Source organism: Triticum aestivum, chromosome 7A, assembly GCF_018294505.1.
Source record: "Triticum aestivum cultivar Chinese Spring chromosome 7A, IWGSC CS RefSeq v2.1, whole genome shotgun sequence".
In the NCBI taxonomy this organism is placed as follows: domain Eukaryota; kingdom Viridiplantae; phylum Streptophyta; class Magnoliopsida; order Poales; family Poaceae; genus Triticum; species Triticum aestivum.
In genome coordinates, this window is record NC_057812.1 from 131,763,931 (window position 1) to 131,785,179 (window position 21,249).

At 49.2% G+C, this 21,249-nt stretch overlaps 1 protein-coding gene and 1 pseudogene across 1 annotated transcript; both read right to left on the bottom strand.

Annotated features, from left to right (window-relative positions):
- Positions 1-14,121: 14,121 nt before the first annotated feature.
- On the bottom strand, positions 14,122-14,926 carry LOC123153168 (uncharacterized; annotated as a pseudogene).
- Positions 14,927-18,732: 3,806 nt separating this feature from the next.
- On the bottom strand, positions 18,733-20,641 carry LOC123149522 (aspartyl protease family protein At5g10770). The gene is made up of 3 exons (XM_044569191.1): positions 20,359-20,641; positions 19,870-20,272; positions 18,733-19,785 (listed from the first exon to the last, which is right to left on the bottom strand). Exons 1-3 carry the CDS (start codon positions 20,537-20,539, stop codon positions 18,906-18,908), a joined length of 1,464 nt encoding a protein of 487 aa, XP_044425126.1. The 5' UTR covers positions 20,540-20,641; the 3' UTR covers positions 18,733-18,905.
- Between the last annotated feature and the right edge of the window lie 608 nt (positions 20,642-21,249).

Genomic DNA, 21,249 nt, shown 5'->3' on the forward strand with positions numbered 1-21,249 from the left:
CATTTGAAACAATGCGGAATAGTTTCGCAACTCACGCCACCCGGAACACCACAGCGTAATGGTGTGTCCGAACGTCGTAATCGTACTTTACTTGATATGGTGCGATCTATGATGGCTCTTACAGATTTACCACTATCGTTTTGGGGTTATGCTTTAGAGACAGCCGCATTCACGTTAAATAGGGCACCATCAAAATCCGTTGAGACGACGCCTTATGAACTATGGTTTGGCAAGAAACCAAAGTTGTTGTTTCTGAAAGTTTGGGGCTGCGATGCTTATGTGAAAAAGCTTCAACCTGATAAGCTTGAACCCAAATCGGAGAAATGTGTCTTCATAGGATACCCGAAGGAGACTGTTGGGTACACCTTCTATCACAGATCTGAAGGCAAGACATTTGTTGCTAAGAATGGATCCTTTCTAGAGAAGGAGTTTCTCTCGAAAGAAGTGAGTGGGAGGAAAGTAGAACTTGATGAGGTAACTGTACTTGCTCCCTTATTGGAAAGTAGTACATCACAGAAACCAGTTTCTGTGACACCTACACCAATTAGTGAGGAAGCTAATGATGATGATCATGAAACTTCAGAACAAGTTACTACTGAACCTCGTAGATCAACCAGAGTAAGATCCGCACCAGAGTGGTACAGTAATCCTGTTCTGGAAGTCATGCTACTAGATCATGATGGACCTACGAACTATGAAGAAGCAATGGTGAGCCCAGATTCCGCAAAATGGCTTGAAGCCAAGAAATCTGAGATGGGATCCATGTATGAGAACAAAGTGTGGACTTTGGTTGACTTGCCCAATGATCGGCAAGCAATTTAAAATAAATGGATCTTCAAGAAGAAGACTGACGCTGACGATAATGTTACTGTCTACAAAGCTTGACTTGTCACTAAAAGGTTTTCGACAAGTTCAAGGAATTGACTACGATGAGACCTTCTCACCCGTAGCGATGCTTAAGTCTGTCTGAATCATGTTAGCAATTGCCGCATTTTATGATTATGAAATTTGGCAGATGGATGTCAAAACTGCATTCTTGAATGGATTTCTGGAAGAAGAGTTGTATATGATGCAGCCGGAAGGTTTTGTCGATCCAGAAGGAGCTAACAAAGTGTGCAAGCTCCAGTGATCCATTTATGGACTGGTGCAAGCATCTCGGAGTTGGAATAAACGCTTTGATAGTGTGATCAAAGTATTTGGTTTTGTACAGACTTTTGGAGAAGCCTGTATTTACAAGAAAGTGAGTGGGAGCTTTGTAGCATTTCTGATATTATATGTGGATGACATATTGCTAATCAAAAATGATATAGAATTTCTGGATAGCATAAAGGGATACTTGAATAAGAGTTTTTCAATGAAAGACCTCGGTGAAGCTGCTTACATATTGGGCATTAAGATCTATAGAGATAGATCAAGACGCTTAATTGGACTTTCACAAAGCACATACCTTGACAAAGTTTTGAAGAAGTTCAAAATGGATCAAGCAAAGAAAGGATTCTTGCCTGTGTTACAAGGTGTGAAGTTGAGTAAGACTCAATGCCCGACCACTGCAGAAGATAGAGAGAAAATGAAAGATGTTCCCTATGCTTCGGCCATAGGCTCTATCATGTACGCAATGCTGTGTACCAGACCTGATGTGTGCCTTGCTATAAGTCTAGCAGGGAGGTACCAAAGTAATCCAGGAGTGGATCACTGGACAACGGTCAAGAACATCCTGAAATACCTGAAAAGGACTAAGGATATGTTTCTCATATATGGAGGTGACAAAGAGCTCATCGTAAATGGTTACGTTGATGCAAGCTTTGACACTGATCCAGACGATTCTAAATCGCAAACCGGATACGTATTTACATTAAACGGTGGAGCTGTCAGTTGGTGCAGTTCTAAACAAAGCGTCGTGGCGGGATCTACATGTGAAGCGGAGTACATAGCTGCTTCGGAAGCAGCAAACGAAGGAGTCTGGATGAAGGAGTTCATATCCGATCTAGGTGTCATACCTAGTGCATCGGGTCCAATGAAAATCTTTTGTGACAATACTGGTGCAATTGCCTTGGCAAAGGAATCCAAATTTCACAAGAGAACCAAGCACATCAAGAGACTCTTCAATTCCATCTGGGATCTAGTCCAGGTGGGAGACATAGAGATTTGCAAGATACATACGGATCTGAATGTAGCAGAACCATTGACTAAGCCTCTTCCACGAGCAAAACATGATCAGCACCAAGGCTCCATGGGTGTTAGAATCATTACTGTGTAATCTAGATTATTGACTCTAGTGCAAGTGGGAGACTGAAGGAAATATGCCCTAGAGGCAATAATAAAGTTATTATTTATTTCCTTATATCATGATAAATGTTTATTATTCATGCTAGAATTGTATTAACCGGAAATGTAATACTTGTGTGAATACATAGACAAACAAAGTGTCACTAGTATGCCTCTACTTGACTAGCTCGTTAATCGAAGATGGTTATGTTTCCTAACCATATACATGAGTTGTCATTTGATTAACGGGGTCACATCATTAGAAGAATGATGTGATTGACATGACCCATTCCATTAGGTTAGCACCCGATCGTTTAGTATGTTGCTATTGCTTTCTTCATGACTTATACATGTTCCTATGACTATGAGATTATGCAACTCCCGTTTACCGTAGGAACACTTTGTGTGCTACCAAACGTCACAACGTAACTGGGTGATTATAAAGGTGCTCTACAGGTGTCTCCAAACGTACATGTTGGGTTGGTGTATTTCGAGATTAGGATTTGTCGCTCCGATTGTTGGAGAGGTATCTCTGGGCCCTCTCGGTAATACACATCACTTAAGCCTTGCAAGCAATGCAACTAATAAGTTAGTTGCAAGATGATGTATTATGGAACGAGTAAAGAGATTTGCCGGTAACGAGATTGAACTAGGTATTGAGATACCAATGATCAAATCTCGGGCAAGTAACATACCGATGACAAAGGGAACAACGTATGTTGTTATGCGGTCTGACCAATAAAGATCTTCGTAGAATATGTAGGAGCCAATATGAGCATCCAGGTTCCACTATTGGTTATTGACCGGAGACGTGTCTCGGTCATGTCTACATTGTTCTCGACCCCGTAGGGTCCACACGCTTAACCTTACGATGACAGTTTCATTATGAGTTTATATATTTTGATGTACCAAAGGTTGTTCGGAGTCCCGGATGTGATCACGGACTTGACGAGGAGTCTCAAAATGGTCGAGACATAATGATTTATATATTGGTCGACTATATTTGGACACCGGAAAGGTTCCGGGCAAGATTGGGACAATACCGGATCACCGGGAGGTTATCGAAACCCCCCGGGAGGTATATGGGCCTTCTTGGGCCTTAGTGGAAAGGAGGGGAAAGGAGCAAGGGAGGGGGCGCCCCCCCCCAAGCCCAATCCGAATTGGGAGGGGGGCCGCCCCCCCTTTCCTTCCTCCCTCCTTCCTCTTCCTTCCCTCTCCTACTCCTAATAGGAAAAAGGGGAGTCCTACTCCCGGTGGGAGTTGGACTCCCCCCCTTGGGCGCGCCACCCTCCTTGGCCGGCCCCCTCCTTCACTCCTTTATATACGGGGGCAGGGGGGCAGCCCAGAGACACAACAATTGATCATTGATCTCTTAGCCGTGTGCGGTGCCCCCCTCCACCATAATCCTCGATAATATTGTAGCGGTGCTTAGGCGAAGCCCTGCGACGGTAGAACATCAAGATCGTCACCACGCCGTCGTGCTGACGGAACTCATCCCCGACACTTTGCTGGATCAGAGTCCAGGGATCGTTATCGAGCTGAACGTGTGCAAAAACTCGGAGGTGTCGTAGTTTCGGTGCTTGATCGGTCGGGCCGTGAAGACGTACGACTACATCAACCGCATTGTTATAATGCTTCCGCTTCCGGTCTACGAGGGTACGTAGACAACACTCTCCCCTCTCGTTGTTGTGCATCACCATGATCTTGCGTGTGGATAGGAATTTTTTTGAAATTACTACGTTTCCCAACACCCTGATCACTCACCGGAGGTGGAGGCAGAGGAGGAGGCGGACTGCCCTGACTCGCCGGAGGAGGAGGAGGAGGCGGAGGCGTCCAGTTCAGAAGCTTGATGAGCTCCTTCCGCCATAGGCATGGAGTCAATAGACAAGAACCCAGCCGAGTCTCCCCTTCACAGGTAGGGTAGTCAAGCTGGAGGTCCTCAAATCCCTCCGTTATTTCGTCCACCGTCACCCTGGCATATCCTTCTGGAATCGGACTACAGTGAAAAGTTGCGTCTGGTTCAGTAGGTCGAACAGAGCCGACAGCCGCCTTGACTTTGAAGTTCTGCCATTGCGTCATAAGGTGGCAATGTTGAGACTCCGTGATAGCATCCATGGGGTAGCTAGCAGGAGCCGTCAAGACATGCTCCGGCTGAAGCAGCTCGGTGGAAGCCACGCTGCTTCTCCGCGGAGATGGCGTGGTAGTTTCGGTAGGTCGCTTGCTGCGAGCTACTTCTCGTTCCTCTAGCGCTTGAACCCTTTCGTGCAGCGTCTGAATTTGGGCATGCTCCACTTTTTCCTCCTCTCCTGGCATTTGTAACCGCCTGCGTCTGGAAAACCAGCCTTCCATGGAACGTAGCCTGGCGTGCCTCGTGTTCGTCCAGGGTGCTCAGGATTCCCGAGGGCCATTGTGAGCTCGTCGTTCCCTCTGTCTGGAACGAACGTCCCTTGCTGCGCTGCATCGATAGAGTGCTTTAGCTTCTTGACTGGTATGTTCGTTTGCTCGTCCGTCCAAACTCATTTCCCTAATACAGGGTCCAAGGTTCCGCCAGCCCCGAAGAACCAAGTCCGGCAACGGTCTGTCCAGTTCATTGTCTCTGGTTCGATCCCTTTATCAAGCAGATCATTCTCAGCCTTGGCCCACTTAGGCCGGGTTTTGAGGTAGCCACCTGACCCCGTGCGATGGTGAAGCTTCTTCTTTGCAGCATTTTTCTTGTTTGTCACCGACATCTTGTTACTCTTTTCGATGTCTTGTAGGCCACAAATGCGGGCCAGTGATCTCTGATCTTCTCATATCTGCCGATGAATTTTGGTGTCTCTTCTTTGTCGACAAACGTTTTCAGCTCATTCTTCCACCTCCTGAATAGGTCTTCCATCTTCTTAAGAGCATGAGACTTGATTAATTGCTCTTTAACTGGCTTCTCCGGATCCTCCTCTGGCAATAGGGTGAAATTTGCCTTCAGCTCAGTCCAAAGATCATCTTTATGCATATCATTGACATAAGACACCTCAGGGTCTTCATTCTTAGGCTTATACCATTGCTGGATGCTGATCAGGATCTTGTCCCTAACAAGAACCCCGCACTGAGCAGCAAATGCTTCCTTTGTCCGGATGGGTTTAATCGGCATGCCATCGCGCGCGATTGCTGTGATCTCAAACCTTTCATCCGAGGGCAACTTTTTCTTCGGGCCTCGTCTCTTTACCGAAGTTGTGCTTGATCCGGATGGAAAGAAAAAAGAAGAATTAGGCGAGAGTTAATTAATATGTGTACATACCAAAACAATGAATGCATCAATTAGCTAGTCATCACAGGCTTAACTAATATATTTACCTGACCGGACTCTATTCGGTCACTGGAGCCGTCACCACGGGCTCCGTCTTGCACCAGCATTGGGTCACCGGAGCCATCATAATCATGTCTTTCCTCCTCCATTCTTCGATCACGGTAGCCTGCTTCTTCTTCACCCTGTTCTACTTCCAGACCATCATTGTCGTTAAGATACGACATGACATCACCTCCGGTTAAGATTATGTCCCCCAACACCTAATCTTGTTCCTCGTCTCGTCCGAACTCCATTGTTTTTGCAAATATTACAACATGGCAATTATTACACAAACATGACAGCGGGTGGATATATTAGTGGCAAACGTAGACCTAGCTTATTCCGAGTTTGGGGTGGCCTTGGCAACGCTTCAAGGGTAGGGGCGCGGCGGGAGGGGGTAGGAGACCGACATCGTTTTTTTTTCTAGGGTTTGTGTGTCCTCGAGAGTTTTGGTCGAGCGAGAGGGCCGGGGGGTGCTCCCGTGGTATAAATTATCACGGTCGAAGTTATCCGGGAGGGTGTTATATCGACAACGACGATAAACATACATGGGAAAATAATGTTATCGGGGAGGGGGTAGGTCAACCCCCCCCCTCGTGTTGAAGTTATCGGGACACGGGGTATATCGACAACGACATATCCGATAAAAAATAAGAAGACGAAGAAGAAATAAAAAGAGGAGAAGAAGATATTGATCGAGGAGAAGATTGAAGAAAAAAAGAAGAAAAAAAAGAGGTGAAGAAGAAAGGAATAGAGGAGAAGAATTCTCTTCTTCTCCTCTATTCCTTTCTTCTTCTCCTCTTCTTTTTCTTCTTTTTTCTTCTTCTTATTTATTTCTCCTCTTCTTCCTCTCCTCTTCTTCTCCTTTCTTCCTTTTCTTATTTTCCTTTTTCCTCTCATTCTTTTTCTTCTTCTTCCTTTCCTAGCAAGATATATAAAACTTTTCTAAAAATGTAACTTTTGCATACATACATGAGAAAATAATGTTATCGGGAGGGGGTAGGTCGACCCCCCCCTCATGTTGAAGTTATCGAGACACAGGGTATATCGACAATGACATATCCGATAAAAAATAAGAAGACGAAGAAGAAATAAAAAGAGGAGAAGAAGATATTAATATAGGAGAAGATTGAAGAAAAAAAGAAGAAGAAAAAAGAGGACGAAGATTGAAGAATAAGAAGACGAAGAATATTCTATTTTCTCTTCTTCTCCTCTATTCCTTTCTTCTTCTCCTCTTCTTTTTCTTCTTTAGATTGAAGAATAAGAAGACGAAGAATATTCTATTTTCTCTTCTTCTCCTCTATTCCTTTCTTCTTCTCCTCTTCTTTTTCTTCTTTTTTCTTCTTCTTATTTATTTCTCCTCTTCTTCTCCTTTCTTGCTCTTCTTATTTTCCTTTTTCCTCTCATTCTTTTTCTCCTTCTTCCTTTCCTAGCTAGATATATAAAACTTTTCTAAAAATGTAACTTTTGCATGGAAAAAATGTTTTCTTCTCCAACAGAAAACACATCTCATCTCATCTCATTTCATCCACATCCATGCATACATCATATATATGATCATCTATGGACAAAAAAACATCATATTCTATATAAAAATCATCATATATATATATGGAAAAAAACAATTATGATAACAAGCATATACATCATCATATATAAGAAAAAAACAAGCATATATACACGAAAAAACAAGCATATATATATCATCATATATATGAAAAAAACAAGCATATATACATGAAAAAAAAGACAAGCATAGGATAGGGAGGGCGCCGGCCGGACCAAGGTGAGGAGGGGCAGGGGCGCGGGGTCGACGGCGAGGATGGCGATGGCGATGACGTCGACGGGGCAGGGGGCGACGGCGACGAAGGGGGCGGGGCAGGGCGACGACGGGGCGGGCCGGGGCGGCGCGCGTCAGGGCAGGGGCGGCGATGGTGTCGGGCGAGGGCGCGGGCCACGGCGAGGCACCGGCGACGGCGACGGTGGGCGACGGCGACGGCGGGGGCGGCGTCGGGGCAGCCTGGCGGCGTCGATGTCGTCGGGGGCAACCGCGAATGAGAAGTGAAAATTTCCTAAGTGTCATCTTATATTGCAAAGCCTTTAGTCCCGGTTGGTGCCACGAACCGTGACCAATGCACCCCTTTAGTCCCGGTTGGTGGCACCAACCGGGACCAAAGGCCTTGTGCTGCCCCGCGTCAAAAGTTTAGTACCACCTCGCTAGCCAAGAGAGCTCGAGAGTGGTTTATAAGCGCTGTTGCGCCCACCCTCTCGAGATCCTCTTAATTTTAGGCTTTCGGGCCTAACCGTACGTTGTGTGCTTGTGGGTCTACTGGGCCTCTTGCGGGCCTGAATCCTGGCCCATGGTAGGGTTTCTAGTCGTATTCAGGCCATGGGGGGCCGGTAGGTGGCACTTTTTTTGTTTTCCTTGTTGCTTTATTTATTTTATTTTGTTTCTACTTACAACAAAATACTTATTGTTGCTATTTTTATTTATTTTATTAAATTTTATTTTTAATTCTTTTTCTTTTATGTCACAAAAATTATAAACTTTCTGTTAGTGCCTTTAGTTTTCAAATTTGTTTTTTGTTTTCTTTGTTGCTTTATTTATTTTATTTTGTTTCTACTTACAACAAAATACTTATTGTTGCTATTTTTATTTATTTTATTAAAGTTTATTTTTAATTATTTTATTTTAGGTCACAAAAATTATAAACTTTCTGTTAATGCCATTAGTTTTCAAATTTGAATAGTTAAAAATTGAAGTCTTTGATATTTGTGTAAATCACAAGTTTGTGATTAACTTTACTATAAAAATAGTTTTTTTTTGTTTTGTTTTTTGCATTATTTATTTTCTTTTATTTTTTGCTTTATTTTTTAATACCTTTTGCTTTTAGGTCAGAAAAATCATAAACTTTCTGTTAGTGCCATTAGTTTTAGAAAAAATATAAACTTTATGTTAGTGCCATTAGTTTTTAAATTTGAATAGTTAAAATTTGAATAATGGTATTAGGTCAGAAAAAGTTGAAAGTTGGCATGGTATCATAATTTCACCCACATAGCATGTGCATGTACAAAACGGACAATGGTATCATACTCGTCTGTTACAAAGTTGGCATGGTATCATCATAATAGTTGCGGGAGAAAGTCTTCATTTTTTCTTCGCTTGTGTCATTTGCTTATTGCGCTGTAACCATTGATAATCTTCATAGTTTATCAGGATGCTTGGGTCAGCCTTGACTTTGAAGGGAGGAATTTCATGAAACTTTTCATAATCTTCAGACATGTCTGTCTTGCCCTCCACTCCCACGATGTCCCTTTTTCCTGAAAGAACTATGTAGCGCTTTGGCTCATCGTATGATGTATTCGCTTCCTTATCTTTTCTTTTTCTCGGTTTGGTAGACATGTCCTTCACATAGATAACCGGTGCCACATCATTGGCTAGGACGGACGGTTCGTCGGTGTACCCAAGATTTTTCAGATCCACTGTTGTCATTTTGTACTGTGGGTCTACCTGTACCCCGCCTCCTGACAGATTGACCCATTTTCACTTAAACAAAGGGACCTTAAAATCATGTCCGTAGTCAAGTTCCCATATGTCCACTATGTAACCATAATATGTGTCCTTTCCCCTCTCGGTTACTGCATCAAAGCGGACACCGCTGTTTTGGTTGGTGCTCTTTTGATCTTGGGCGATCGTGTAAAATGTATTCCCATTTATCTCGTATCCTTTGTAAGTCAATACAGTCAAAGATGGTCCCCTGGACAACAAGTATAGCTCATCACAAACAGTGTTGTCACCTCTGAGACGTGTTTCCAACCAACTGCTGAAAGTCCTGTTGTGTTCACATGTAATCCAGTCGTCGCACTGCTCCGGGTGTTTGGAGCGCAGACTGTTCTTGTGTTCATCGACATACGGGGTCACCAAGGTAGAGTTCTGTAGAACTGTGTAGTGTGCTTGAGACTAAGAATATCCGTCCCTGCATAGTATTGAGTCCCCTCCCAGCGTGCCTTTTCCAGTCAGTCTCCCCTCATACCGCGATTTAGGAAGACCTATCTTCTTAAGGCCAGGAATGAAGTCAACACAAAACCCAATGACATCCTCTGTTTGATGACCCATGGAGATGCTTCCTTCTGGCCTAGCGCGGTTACAGACATATTTCTTTAGGACTCCCATGAACCTCTCAAAGGGGAACATATTGTGTAGAAATATGGGCCCCAGAATGACAATCTCGTCGACTAGATGAACTAGGACGTGCGTCATGATATTGAAGAAGGATGGTGCGAACACCAGCTCGAAGCTGACAAGACATTGCGCCACATCACTCCTTAGCCTTGGTACGATTTCTGGATCGATCACCTTCTGAGAGATTGCATTGAGGAATGCACATAGCTTCACAATGGCTAATCGGACGTTTTCCGATAGAAGCCCCCTCAATGCAACCGGAAGCAGTTGCGTCATAATCACGTGGCAGTCATGAGACTTTAGGTTCTGGAACTTTTTCTCTGGCATATTTATTATTCCCTTTATATTCGACGAGAAGCCAGTCATGACCTTCATACTGAGCAGGCATTCAAAGCAGATTTCTTTCTCTTCTTTCGTAAGAGTGTAGCTGGCAGGACCTTCATACTGCTTCGGAGGCATGCCGTCTTTTTCGTGCAAACGTTGCAGGTCCTCCCGTGCCTTAGGTGTATCTTTTGTCTTTCCATACACGCCCAAGAAGCCTAGCAGGTTCACGCAAAGGTTCTTTGTCATGTGCATCACGTTGATTGAAGAGCGGACCTCTAGGACTTTCCAGTAGGGTAGGTCCCAAAATATAGATTTCTTCTTCCACATGGGTGCGTGTCCCTCAGCGTCATTCGGAATAGCTAGTCCGCCGGGACCCTTTCCAAAGATTACATGTAAATCATTGACCATAGCAAGTATGTGATCACCGGTACGCATGGCGGGCTTCTTCCGGTGATCTGCCTCGCCTTTGAAATGCTTGCCTTTCTTTCGACATTGATGGTTGGTCAGAAGAAATCGACAATGGCCCAGGTACACATTCTTCCTGCATTTGTCCAGGTATATACTTTCAGTTTCATCTAAACAGTGCGTGCATGCATGGTATCCCTTGTTTGTCTGTCCTGAAAGGTTACTGAGAGCGGGCCAATCGTTGATGGTTACAAACAGCAACGTGTGTAGGTTAAATTCCTCCTGTTTGTGCTCATCCCACGTATGTACACCATTTCCATTCCACAGCTGTAAAAGTTCTTCAACTAATGGCCTTAGGAACACATCAATGTCGTTGCCCGGTTGCTTAGGGCCTTGGATGAGAATTGGCATCATAATGAACTTCCGCTTCATGCACATCCAAGGAGGAAGGTTATACATACATAGAGTCACGGGCCAGGTGCTATGATTGCTGCTCTGCTCCCCGAAAGGATTAATGCCATCCACGCTTAAACCAAACCATACGTTCCTTCGGTCACTTGCAAACTCAGGCCAGTACTTTCTCTCGATTTTTCTCCACTGCGACCCGTCAGCGGGTGCTCTCAACTTCCTGTCTTTCTTACAGTCCTCACTGTGCCATCGCATCAACTTGGCATGCTCTTTGTTTATGAACAGACGTTTCAACCGTGGTATTATAGGAGCATACCACATCACCTTCACAGGAACCCTCTTCCTGGGGGGCTCACCGTCAACATCACCAGGGTCATCTCGTCTGATCTTATACCGCAATGCACCGCATACCGGGCATGCGTTCAGATCCTTGTACGAACCGCGGTAGAGGATGCAGTCATTAGGGCATGCATGTATGTTCTGCACCTCCAATCCTAGAGGGCATACGACCTTCTTTGTTGCGTATGTACTGTCGGGCAATTCGTTATCCTTTAGAAGCTTCTTCTTCAATATTTTTAGTAGCTTCTCAAATCCTTTGTCAGGCACAACATTCTCTGCCTTCCACTGCAGCAATTCCAGTATGGTACCGAGCTTTGTGTTGCCATCTTCGCAATTGGGGTACAACCCTTTTTGTGATCCTCTAACATGCGATCGAACTTCAGCTTCTCCTTTTGACTTTCGCATTGTGTCCTTGTATCGACAATGACCCGGCGGAGATCATCATCATCGGGCACATCATCTGGTTTCTCATGATCTTCAGCAGCTTCCCCCGTTGCAGCATCATTGGGCACATCGTCTGGTTCCTCTTGATCTTCAGCAGCTTCCCCCTTTGCAGCATCATCGTATTCAGGGGGCACATAGTTGTCATCGTCCTCTTCTTCTTCGCCGTCTTCCATCATAACCCCTATTTCTCCGTGCCTCATCCAAACATTATAGTGTGGCATGAAACCATTGTAAAGCAGGTGGGTGTGAAGGATTTTCCGGTCAGAGTAAGAGTTTATATTCCCATATTTAGGGCATGGACAACACATAAAACCATTCTGCTTGTTTGCCTCAGCCACTTCGAGAAAATCATGCACGCCCTTAATGTACTCGGAGGTGTGTCTGTCACCGTACATCCATTGTCGGTTCATCTGCGTGCATTATATATAATTAAGTGTGTCAAAAACCATTACAGAACATCATGAATAGATAATTAAGTGACCAAATTAATAGAAGTTCATCATCACATTAAAACCAAAGTATATACATAGTTCTCATCTAACAACATATAGCTCCCCAGAGCATCTAATTAATTAAACCATACATTGAAACTATGTAAAACATTGCAATGCGGAAACAAATGCGATCATAATCGCAACCAAGGTAACAATTGATCCAACGGCATAATGATACCAAGCCTCGGTATGAATGGCATATTTTCTAATCTTTCTCATCTTCAACCGCATTGCATCCATCTTGATCTTGTGATCATCGACGACATCCGCAACATGCAACTCCAATATCATCTTCTCCTCCTTAATTTTTTTATTTTTTTTCTTCAAGTAATTGTCTTCTTCTTCAACTAAATTTAACCTCTCGACAATAGGGTCGGTTGGATTTCTGGTTCAACTACCTCCTACATAAATAAAATCTATGCCACGTTGGTCGGCATAATTGTCATAAACAATAAATGAACCAAATAGTTATAAAAAGATAATATATACCACATCCGAATCATAGCCAGGACGAGGGCCGACGGGGGCGGATACCAAAACCATTGCACTATATAATAACAAGCAATAATAAAAGTAAGAAAATTAGACGAGTATCTATCTAAAGAATTTTTTTTCTTTCAGAAAGAAGATAAGAACAAGAGGCTCACCACGGTGGTGCCGACGACGAGATCGGTGTGGGCGATCGATGGCGGTGAAGATGGAAATGAGACGTGAGGGGCCGCTAAACCTAGACAAATCTCGAGGAAAATAGAGCTTTGAGGTCGAGCTTCGAGAGGAGAAAGCTTAACTTGTGTGGCTCGGACATTTCATCGAACACCTCATGTGCGTAGGAGGTGAGCTAGAGCACCACAAAGCCCTCCCCTCACCGGCCAGAGAAAAACAGAGCACTGGAGTGCTCTGCTCGCGGGCGAGGGCTATATATAGGCACCACATTGGTCCCGGTTCGTGGCATGAACTGGGACTAAAGGGAAGCCTATGGCCCCAGTTCAAGCCACCAACCGGGACAAATGGTGGTGGGCCAGGAGCGAGGCCCATTGGTTCCGGTTCGTCCCACTAACCGGGACCAAAGGAGCCAGATGAACCGGGACCAATGCCCCCACGAGGCCCGCAGGCCCCTGGCCTCACGAATCGGGACCAATGCCCCCATGGGTCCCGGTTCTGGACTGAACCGGGACTAATGGGCTGAGCTGGCCTGAACCAAAGCCCTCTTTTCTACTAGTGTTAATAGGCTAATCGGCAAGTTAATCGCCCATTTAATCAATTAATCGAACGATTTATCAGGTAATCGGCTACTCGGGCACCCTATGAGTAGGGATTAATCGGCATGTTAACTGGTTAATCGGATGAATTCTTGAACAGGGATTTCATGTAAGAAAATGTATGTACATGCAACGAATTTTGGCCACTAATATAATTTTAATTAAGTGATCGTGTTTGATTATGTTTTTTCACCGTTTGGTTTGATCAAATGGTGCTTAAACCGAAACAACAAATTTGAACCCAATGCCAAAAATAATTATGGGGGCTGCGGTGATTCTTTTTTTTTTTTGAAACAAGGCAAAAGATTTGCCACTTTCATTCATTAAGCAGAAAAAAGTTGCCCGGTTAATTAACGGAAACCCGGGCGAAAACCGTTACAACACACGCCCTCAACAGGGCACCATCAACACACGCCGACCCCAGGGCCGCGCTCCAGTCGAGCCGCTGGCTCCGTCACCCAAGCAACCTATAGCCGACACCCTACAACCAAGACCGAAGCTTCCGCTCTGGCATCCACGCCGACCCCAAGGCCGTGCACCAAGCGAGCCGCCTGCTCTGCTGCCTGAGCAACCGAAGCCGACACTCTACAACCATCTCCGAAGCCGCCGCTCCGATGTACAGATAGAAACCCCACACGCCGACCCCGAGGCCGCGCACCAGGCGAGCCGTCAGCTTCGTCACCCGAGCAACCGGAGCCGACACCCAACCACCGTATCTGGAGCCGCCGCTCCGACATCCACGCCGACCCCGAGGCCACGCACCAGGCTGGCCAACGACACTGCCACCCACGTGACCAATGCCGGCACCCCTCCATGACGACTAGATCCGGAGCCGCCGCTCCGACTTCCACGCCGGCCCCAAGACCGCGCACCACCCGAGCCGATGACTCTCCCAGGCCAAGGCCACTCCAGAACGATGCCTCCAAGAAGGATCGCGACACCGGAGCGCCGCCATCATCCGCTCCAAGAACTGGAGCAAGGGTTTCCCCCGAAGTGAGAGAGAAGAGGTCGAAGGCCCTCGAACGACGACGCCTCCAAGAAGGTGTGCAGCGCCCATAGGCGTCGCCGCCGCCAGCTTCGGCCAATGCCGGAGCAAGGCTTTCGCCCCGAGCAGCCAAAGGAAGCCCTTCCCTTGAACCGGCACACGAGAGCCACCGCCCGCCTGAACCACCAGCTACCACCAGAGCCAGGAGCCGCCGATCAGAACATCCTCGCCGCCGCCACCTGCACCACGCAGAGCCGCCGACCAGGCCACCCTATCACCACCGCAAGAGCCAGAACCAGCCACGTCTGGTCAGATCCGGCGCCACACACAGCAGCTACAACCAACCCACCGGCCAGCACCAAGCGTCCCTAGCACGTCCGAGGGCCAACGCACTGCCGTAGAGTACCGGCGCCCTGAGCTCCAGCCGTGGCATTGCCCACGCAGCCACACCACGGCTGCCGTAGCTGAAGAAGAGGTCCGGGGCCGCCGCCCCGGCATCCGAGCATCACAACCCCGCCATCACGCCCTCTAGATACCAGGAGATTTGATAATAACCCCCCAGGCCACTTAAACCCCACATGTCAGAGACAACGGCAGGGGGTATATGATCAAGGATTGCCCAACAAGGGGGGTTATCGTCAATTATCCCCTAGATCCACGCACGGCCACCAGCCTCCCGCGCCAGATCCGGCCACCAAACCCGCGTCGGAGGGCCAAGCCGCCGCCCGCGCCTGACCGAGGCGCCTCCTCTGCCAACACCGAAATAGAGCGCCGAATCCCGCGATTGGAGACGCCAGATTCGTGCCCGCGCCTCCCTGCGGTCGTCCCTCGTGCGAAGCCCCGGAGCCAAGCTCACGCGCAGCCGCCGCACCAGATCCGCTCCGCCCGCATGCCGCAACATCCGGCCGTCCTGGGCCAGCGCCCAACGCCGAGCAACTCCTCACCCGGCCACGCACCTCGCAGCGCCGCCTTGCCACCTCGCCGCGCCGCCCAGAGCGACCACCGGCTCGAGCTCCCATCGGTGTGACGGCCCGCGCCGCTCGACCAGGAGGAGGAGGAAGAGGGCCCCGCCGCCGCCGAGCCGCGCGGGCTTCGCCCGGCGACTCCTGCCGGCAGCGGCGAGGGGAGGGGAACGCCGGTGAGAGGCGCTGGCGGCGGGCTAGGTTTCGCCCCCTGGTCGCCCGCGGCAGCGACCGAGGACGGCCCCCCTGCAGCGATTCTTAGGGCTCCTTTGATTCACAGGGTTTAGGAAGCGCAGGAATAGGAAACATACAGGAATAGAATGTACCTTCCACTGAAATCCTACGTTGGGTAGCAAAACAGAGGATTTTTTCCAAGAAGTCCAACCTCATGCTTGTTTCCCTGTAAAAATGAACTAAAAAGTTCCTATAGGATTGGTTCCTGAGGAATACAATCCTAAGAATCAAACAACATGTAAAGGGAAAATTCTATAGGGTGTCAATCTTGTAAAGTTTCTATGCAAACCCTATAAATCAAAGGAGGCCTTAGTTCCTCTGTTCCAAGTGAATGCTGCTAATGATGGTACTGACCGGAAAGTGCTCTTACTTTCCCGCATTTTCCAGAGGGATGGAGGAGCGATTGTACTTGTGGAGTGTGGACGATGGAGCAGAGTCGACAGATGGATATAGACGCATGCGTGGAGGAGCAGCATTGACCTTTTTCTTAGGTCCTTTTTTTCTTGCAATAATAATACTAGTAGAAAACTGTGAGCAGTAGATGATTGCAGGGTAGATCACATGGAAGTGCAACCGTAGGCGAGTGATGACTCAGGCCAGAGCCCACAACCAACCACAGGAAGAGGACTCCACTTATCCTTTCACTAGTAGAAGAGCAGGGTAGACGACGGGCATGGAACCGTAGGTGGCTCAGAGGCCGGAGCCGACAGGCATAGGTAGGGGCCGTGGGTACTACCACTGCTGCACCGCCATTACTGGGAGGCTCAGTGAGACAGTGATCAGTCCTGGCGTGCGGCCTAGCATCGTCACGTAGCAAGTGCATTTATTTGGTGAGGGACCGGCCGTCCGACTTACACGTACATGTCGTCGCAAATCAAGGAAGAGAAAACACACTCTAAAAACCGGTGTGCCTGTACGTGCATGTGCCATCGTGCAGATGCAGTCTGCTCGTACGGCGACGTAAAGAGGCTCTAGCTACCGGCATGACGTGCTGGACGCCACGCGTCTCGTCATCTCGTCTACGTCATAGCACTCGTCTATGCTCAGCTCGCTCGGTTCGCTGAACCCCTGTTCAGTCGACTGAAAACTTATTTCGGGTCAATCAATTCGTTTTCAGCCGTCGATGCAAAATCAACGGCCAGATGACCTCCTCTAACCTTTGGCCTTCCCTTTCTTCTTCCCCAGACCGCCCACATACCACCGGCTGAATCGTTAGACTCCGGCGCTCGTGACAGGTGACGCTCCCGCGCCAGCTTCGCCGGCCGAATTTCCCGGTGAACCAACACCCTCCCTCACCCCGCACCCAAACGGCTTGGCTGATACTCCCTTCCCAAAATAATCGACGGACTCAATTTCCAAATTCAGGTGACCTACGTCCACTAAACTAAATAAATAAATACAATGGTAAATGAAAAACCAGACAAGTTGGTTTGTGACAATTTATCGTACCGCTGGATATAATCTTCGTCTTTTTGTCTCCGAAACCGATTAATTAACGGAAAAGATAAATCGCGAACATTTGGAATTTGCCCATGACCAATCAAACATTTTTCATGGCAATTTCATGCGCCATGGGCCTGCACTTTTGCTTGCAATCCTTTTTTTTTGAAATAAATTATTTTAATAGAAGAACGACCAAAATAAAAAGACTGTTGACAAACTAACCGAGAAAAAAAAATCATAGAGCGTAATACGCACATAGCCAGTTTTGATATTGTCATGCGGTATCCACAGTCCAACCAGACCCTTACATGTGATGTCTGCTTTGAGGGAAGTTTGAGCTTCCTACTCCTCGCGCCACAACCTAGTTTGAAGTAGCCTGACCTTCCACTCACCGTCGGCAATAGCCAGGCAACCACTAATGCCTCGCCCGGGCCTCTGGAATTCCCACGGTTGCTCATTGGATGGCCGCCATGCGGCATCATCTCCCAGCAGCTTGCGTGTGAGCAGGTTGGGAGGTGTGAAAGTAGGCGAGAGGTGTGCAAGCAGGGCGCCATAGTGTTTCTCACCGGGAGACGCGTCCTTTGATCGCCCGCCGTCAGTCGTCTGCCGCCTCCCCAACAAGTGTCCCCAACTACTCCCTCCGTTTCAAAATAAATGACCCAACTTTGTACTAACTTTCTACTAAAGTTAGTATAAAGTTGAGTCATCTATTTTAGAACGGAGGGAGTACCTCCTTAATGGCACCCGTAGCTGCCTATACAACACGGCGCCTTTTGCTCTCTCGCTTCAATCCTATCTCTGGCGCCTCCCATTCCAATCTTGCCCTCCTTCAATCCACGGCCTAGTTCTTCGTCCACGACGCACCCGAATGAATCCTCCATCGTATTCAGTTTTGGGGTGAGGTGGAGGAGTATCCCGCGGATGCCCACGGATTCTCTGGCCCCCTTTTCGGAGCACATGGACGCTGCCCTCGAGGAGGTCGCGCGGATGGACGTGCATATGGAGCAACACATTTGGGCCGCCGTGACCGCACCATCGCAGACGAACATCGCCATCCGGGCAACACCGTCGAGGCGCATTTTCAAGCCATCCGGGCCAACATCGCCGCATTTCTATGAAGTCGTGATGGTGGGGGTCGAGATGGCGGTGGTGCCGTGGTGGTGGCTGCAACTAGGCGGTGGACGTGGCCGTTGCCATATGGCTGCTAGTTTAGCTATAATTATTAGGTGTTATATAAACATAAGTCATATTATGACTAATTTTCGCTCCCATTTTTGAATGAAGTTGTTGTTTCTGAACCTGTTCAATGTATTCGTCTGAATTTGCTGGGAAGAACTTGTGGCTCAACGAGAGAGGTGGGTCCCACTTGCAGGGCAAATGTGAAGTTAGCATTATGACGACAATGTGTTTGTGGTTTTGGCTCGACAGATGCTGCCAATACAACGACTCTCTACTAGAGAGTTTATCTAAGAGTTCTGTTAAGAGTTTAATTAGGATTACATGGGAACTACTCCCCTCATCACGGTTTAGAAGACGCGCTTGGAAATTCTCTGGAACCTAGGTGGTTATTTATTGGTTGTGAGATGGGCTAAAAAATAGCATTCACATTACGCATGCATATAGAAATAGTATATCGGAGTACTAATTAGCTACTAAAAATAAATGTAATGCGCTCTAAACCTTGTCTATTATGGAAACGCATGTAAATTTAATTGTGCTTTCTAAACCGTGACGGAAGGAGTAGCTAGCCAGCTACAGTGCAAAGCTAGTGCGACCATTAATCTAATAGAAGAGGATTGAGCACGTGCGCCGGCCGCCGCGCGCTAGCTCAGGGTCAGCTAGCACGCACCACGGCGGAAGCCCACAGCCCCTCCGGCGACGTCATAGAGCACCTCGTGCGTCTGCTGCTGCACGTTGCCGATGAAGCCGAGGGCGAAATCCGCGGCGACGGGCGCGAAGGCGAGGCATCCGTCCAGCAGCACGGCCAGAAGGTCAAGCTCGATGACGGCGCCGCCGTCGAACACCAGGGAGACCGCGGGCACCGTCACGGTGGTGACCCCCACGAAGTCGAAGCAGGTGTCGAGGTTCCCCGTCGGGGCGCGCGTCTTGTACGCCCTCATGGCGTTCCTGAACGCCAGCCGCAGCGCGCGGTACGCGGTGGGGGGCAGCCGCGTGATGATGGCGCTCGAGTCCATGACCGTCCCGCCGGAGAAGACCACCGGCGGCACGTTGAGCCGCCGCCCGGCGACCTCGATGCCCTGGAGACGCACCACGTAGATGGTCGGGTTGATGACGTTGGCGTTCCTGACCAGCGGCGTGGTCGCGAATGTACTGCCATCGTCGGCCGGCCCGCCGATGGAGAGGAAACCGGCGGCGCTGGGCCCCGGGACGCAGTAGGAGAAGGCGTTGCCGTAGGCGCGGGCCGTCTGCGAGAGGAGCGACTGCGGCCCGGCGCCGAGCGACATGGTCCCGGAGGCCTGGGCGCTGAACTTGCCGCGCACGGCGTGGCTGCACCCGAACCGGAAGTTGAGGAAGGTGGTGCTGGGGCTGATGGTCAGCGTGTCGGTCATGTACGTCCCCAGCGTCAGCCGGTGATCGCTGTACTCGATCCGGTACAGGCAGTCTCCCGTCGAGTTGGCCTTGGAGCAGCCATTGGCATAGTTGCCGAGAGATCGGCAGGCGGGGGAGCCGCAGCGGACGGGCGCGCCGGTGCTCGACCTGTATTTTCAACAATGGATATTACATGACTGCATCAAGAAGACAGTACTACAAAATTAATAGAACCAGTGGTGCTTTGTTGACCTGCGGGGATCGAAGAAGGCGTTCCGCTGCGGGTAGCACTGGGGGATGGGGCACGGGAGGCACTGGATCCACGGGACGTCCTCCGTCGTGTCGATGGCCATGGTCTGTGCCAGGATCATTGGGTCGTCGTCGTCGTCGCCGTCGATCACCGCGCCGTAGCCAGAGCCAGAGCCGATGCCGAAGGTCCCTCGGATCATGAAGTCCACCTGCATCATGTCCACGTGCGGCCTGGCCGGGTCGAGCACGTCGTCCACCTCGCCGGTGGCCTTCCTTCGGACGTAGTCCGTGCGGGCCTGATCCCAGCGGAGCATCTCGACCAGGGGCGGCGGCGTGCCCTCCGACGGCGAGCACGGGCCGTACGGCCGGTGCAGCGGCACCCACGTACCATTCGCGGATGGAGTCACTGCAAAAAAGAAGCAGCACCATGCATCACGGCTATGGTTCTCGCAACACAGCTTCATCCTCTCGTCTACCTATGTACGTACGTACCCTTGAGGCCGGAGCAAATGGATTTTGGCTCCATCAGGTGGCTGGTCTGCACCACCATGTAGCGCTGGCGGCGGCGTACCGGATCTGCTCCTCCGCCATGCGCAATGGCCGAACTAACGGACAAGAGGAGGAGGAGGAGCACGCCGAGTGCTACTAGCGGCGGGCTAGAAGCACTGGCCATGGCTTCCTCTGTGATGTCGCCGTTTCCAGCCGATCTGGCTCTACATATGCTTTCATGCCCTCAACGTGTCGTTTGCACTGTACTTGTTAAACCAGTTAACTAAGACTAAGACTTGTTCAAGTCTAAATGATGACGCCGGGGGCCAACAACGGTGTCTAGAAGGGATGCTGCGTCAAGGAGGAGCCGCCATCCCTGCCACGCCTCAAGGAGGAGCCGACAGTCCTGCCACGAAGCCAGACGAGGCGCTTCGTCCAGCCGGCGTCCCCATCGCACTGATTCCGGCGCGTCAAGGAGGTGGCATTGCCACCGCCGCTACGTCGGCAGTCCAGGTGCCAGTGGGCCCAGTCGCCGTGAAGGAGGCGAAGGCGCCCTCCCCGGTAATCGCCAACACTCGCGGCTACCTCCTTCACTACCTCAGTCGCTGTAGGGGTGGCACATCCTCGCGCACCATGACGCCGGCCGACATGACGGCAGACCAGGAGGCGTGGCGCGGCGGGCGGCATTCACGATGTCACACGTGGCGCCGGATTGGGTCCGCATCGACCCGTCCTCGTGTTGGCATTGATCGAGGATCTGTCTAGAACCACCGTGTTGACGGATGCTGCCGCCGACGTCGGATCAACAACCAGCTCTACAAACTGGGGTTGGCTGAATCCGAACGCTTGGCCTGCCACCTTGCTCGCAACGGCAAGGGAGGGCGGCGCGGGCCG

Excerpts from the sequence above, each read along its gene's own strand:
- LOC123149522 (XM_044569191.1), bottom strand. The coding sequence starts at position 20,539 with ATGGCCAGTGCTTCTAGCCCGCCGCTAGTAGCACTCGGCGTGCTCCTC. Across the intron at positions 20,273-20,358 it reads CATTTGCTCCGGCCTCAAGG|TGACTCCATCCGCGAATGGT; the intron begins GTACGTACGTAC and ends TCTTTTTTGCAG. Across the intron at positions 19,786-19,869 it reads GCCTTCTTCGATCCCCGCAG|GTCGAGCACCGGCGCGCCCG; the intron begins GTCAACAAAGCA and ends TTGAAAATACAG.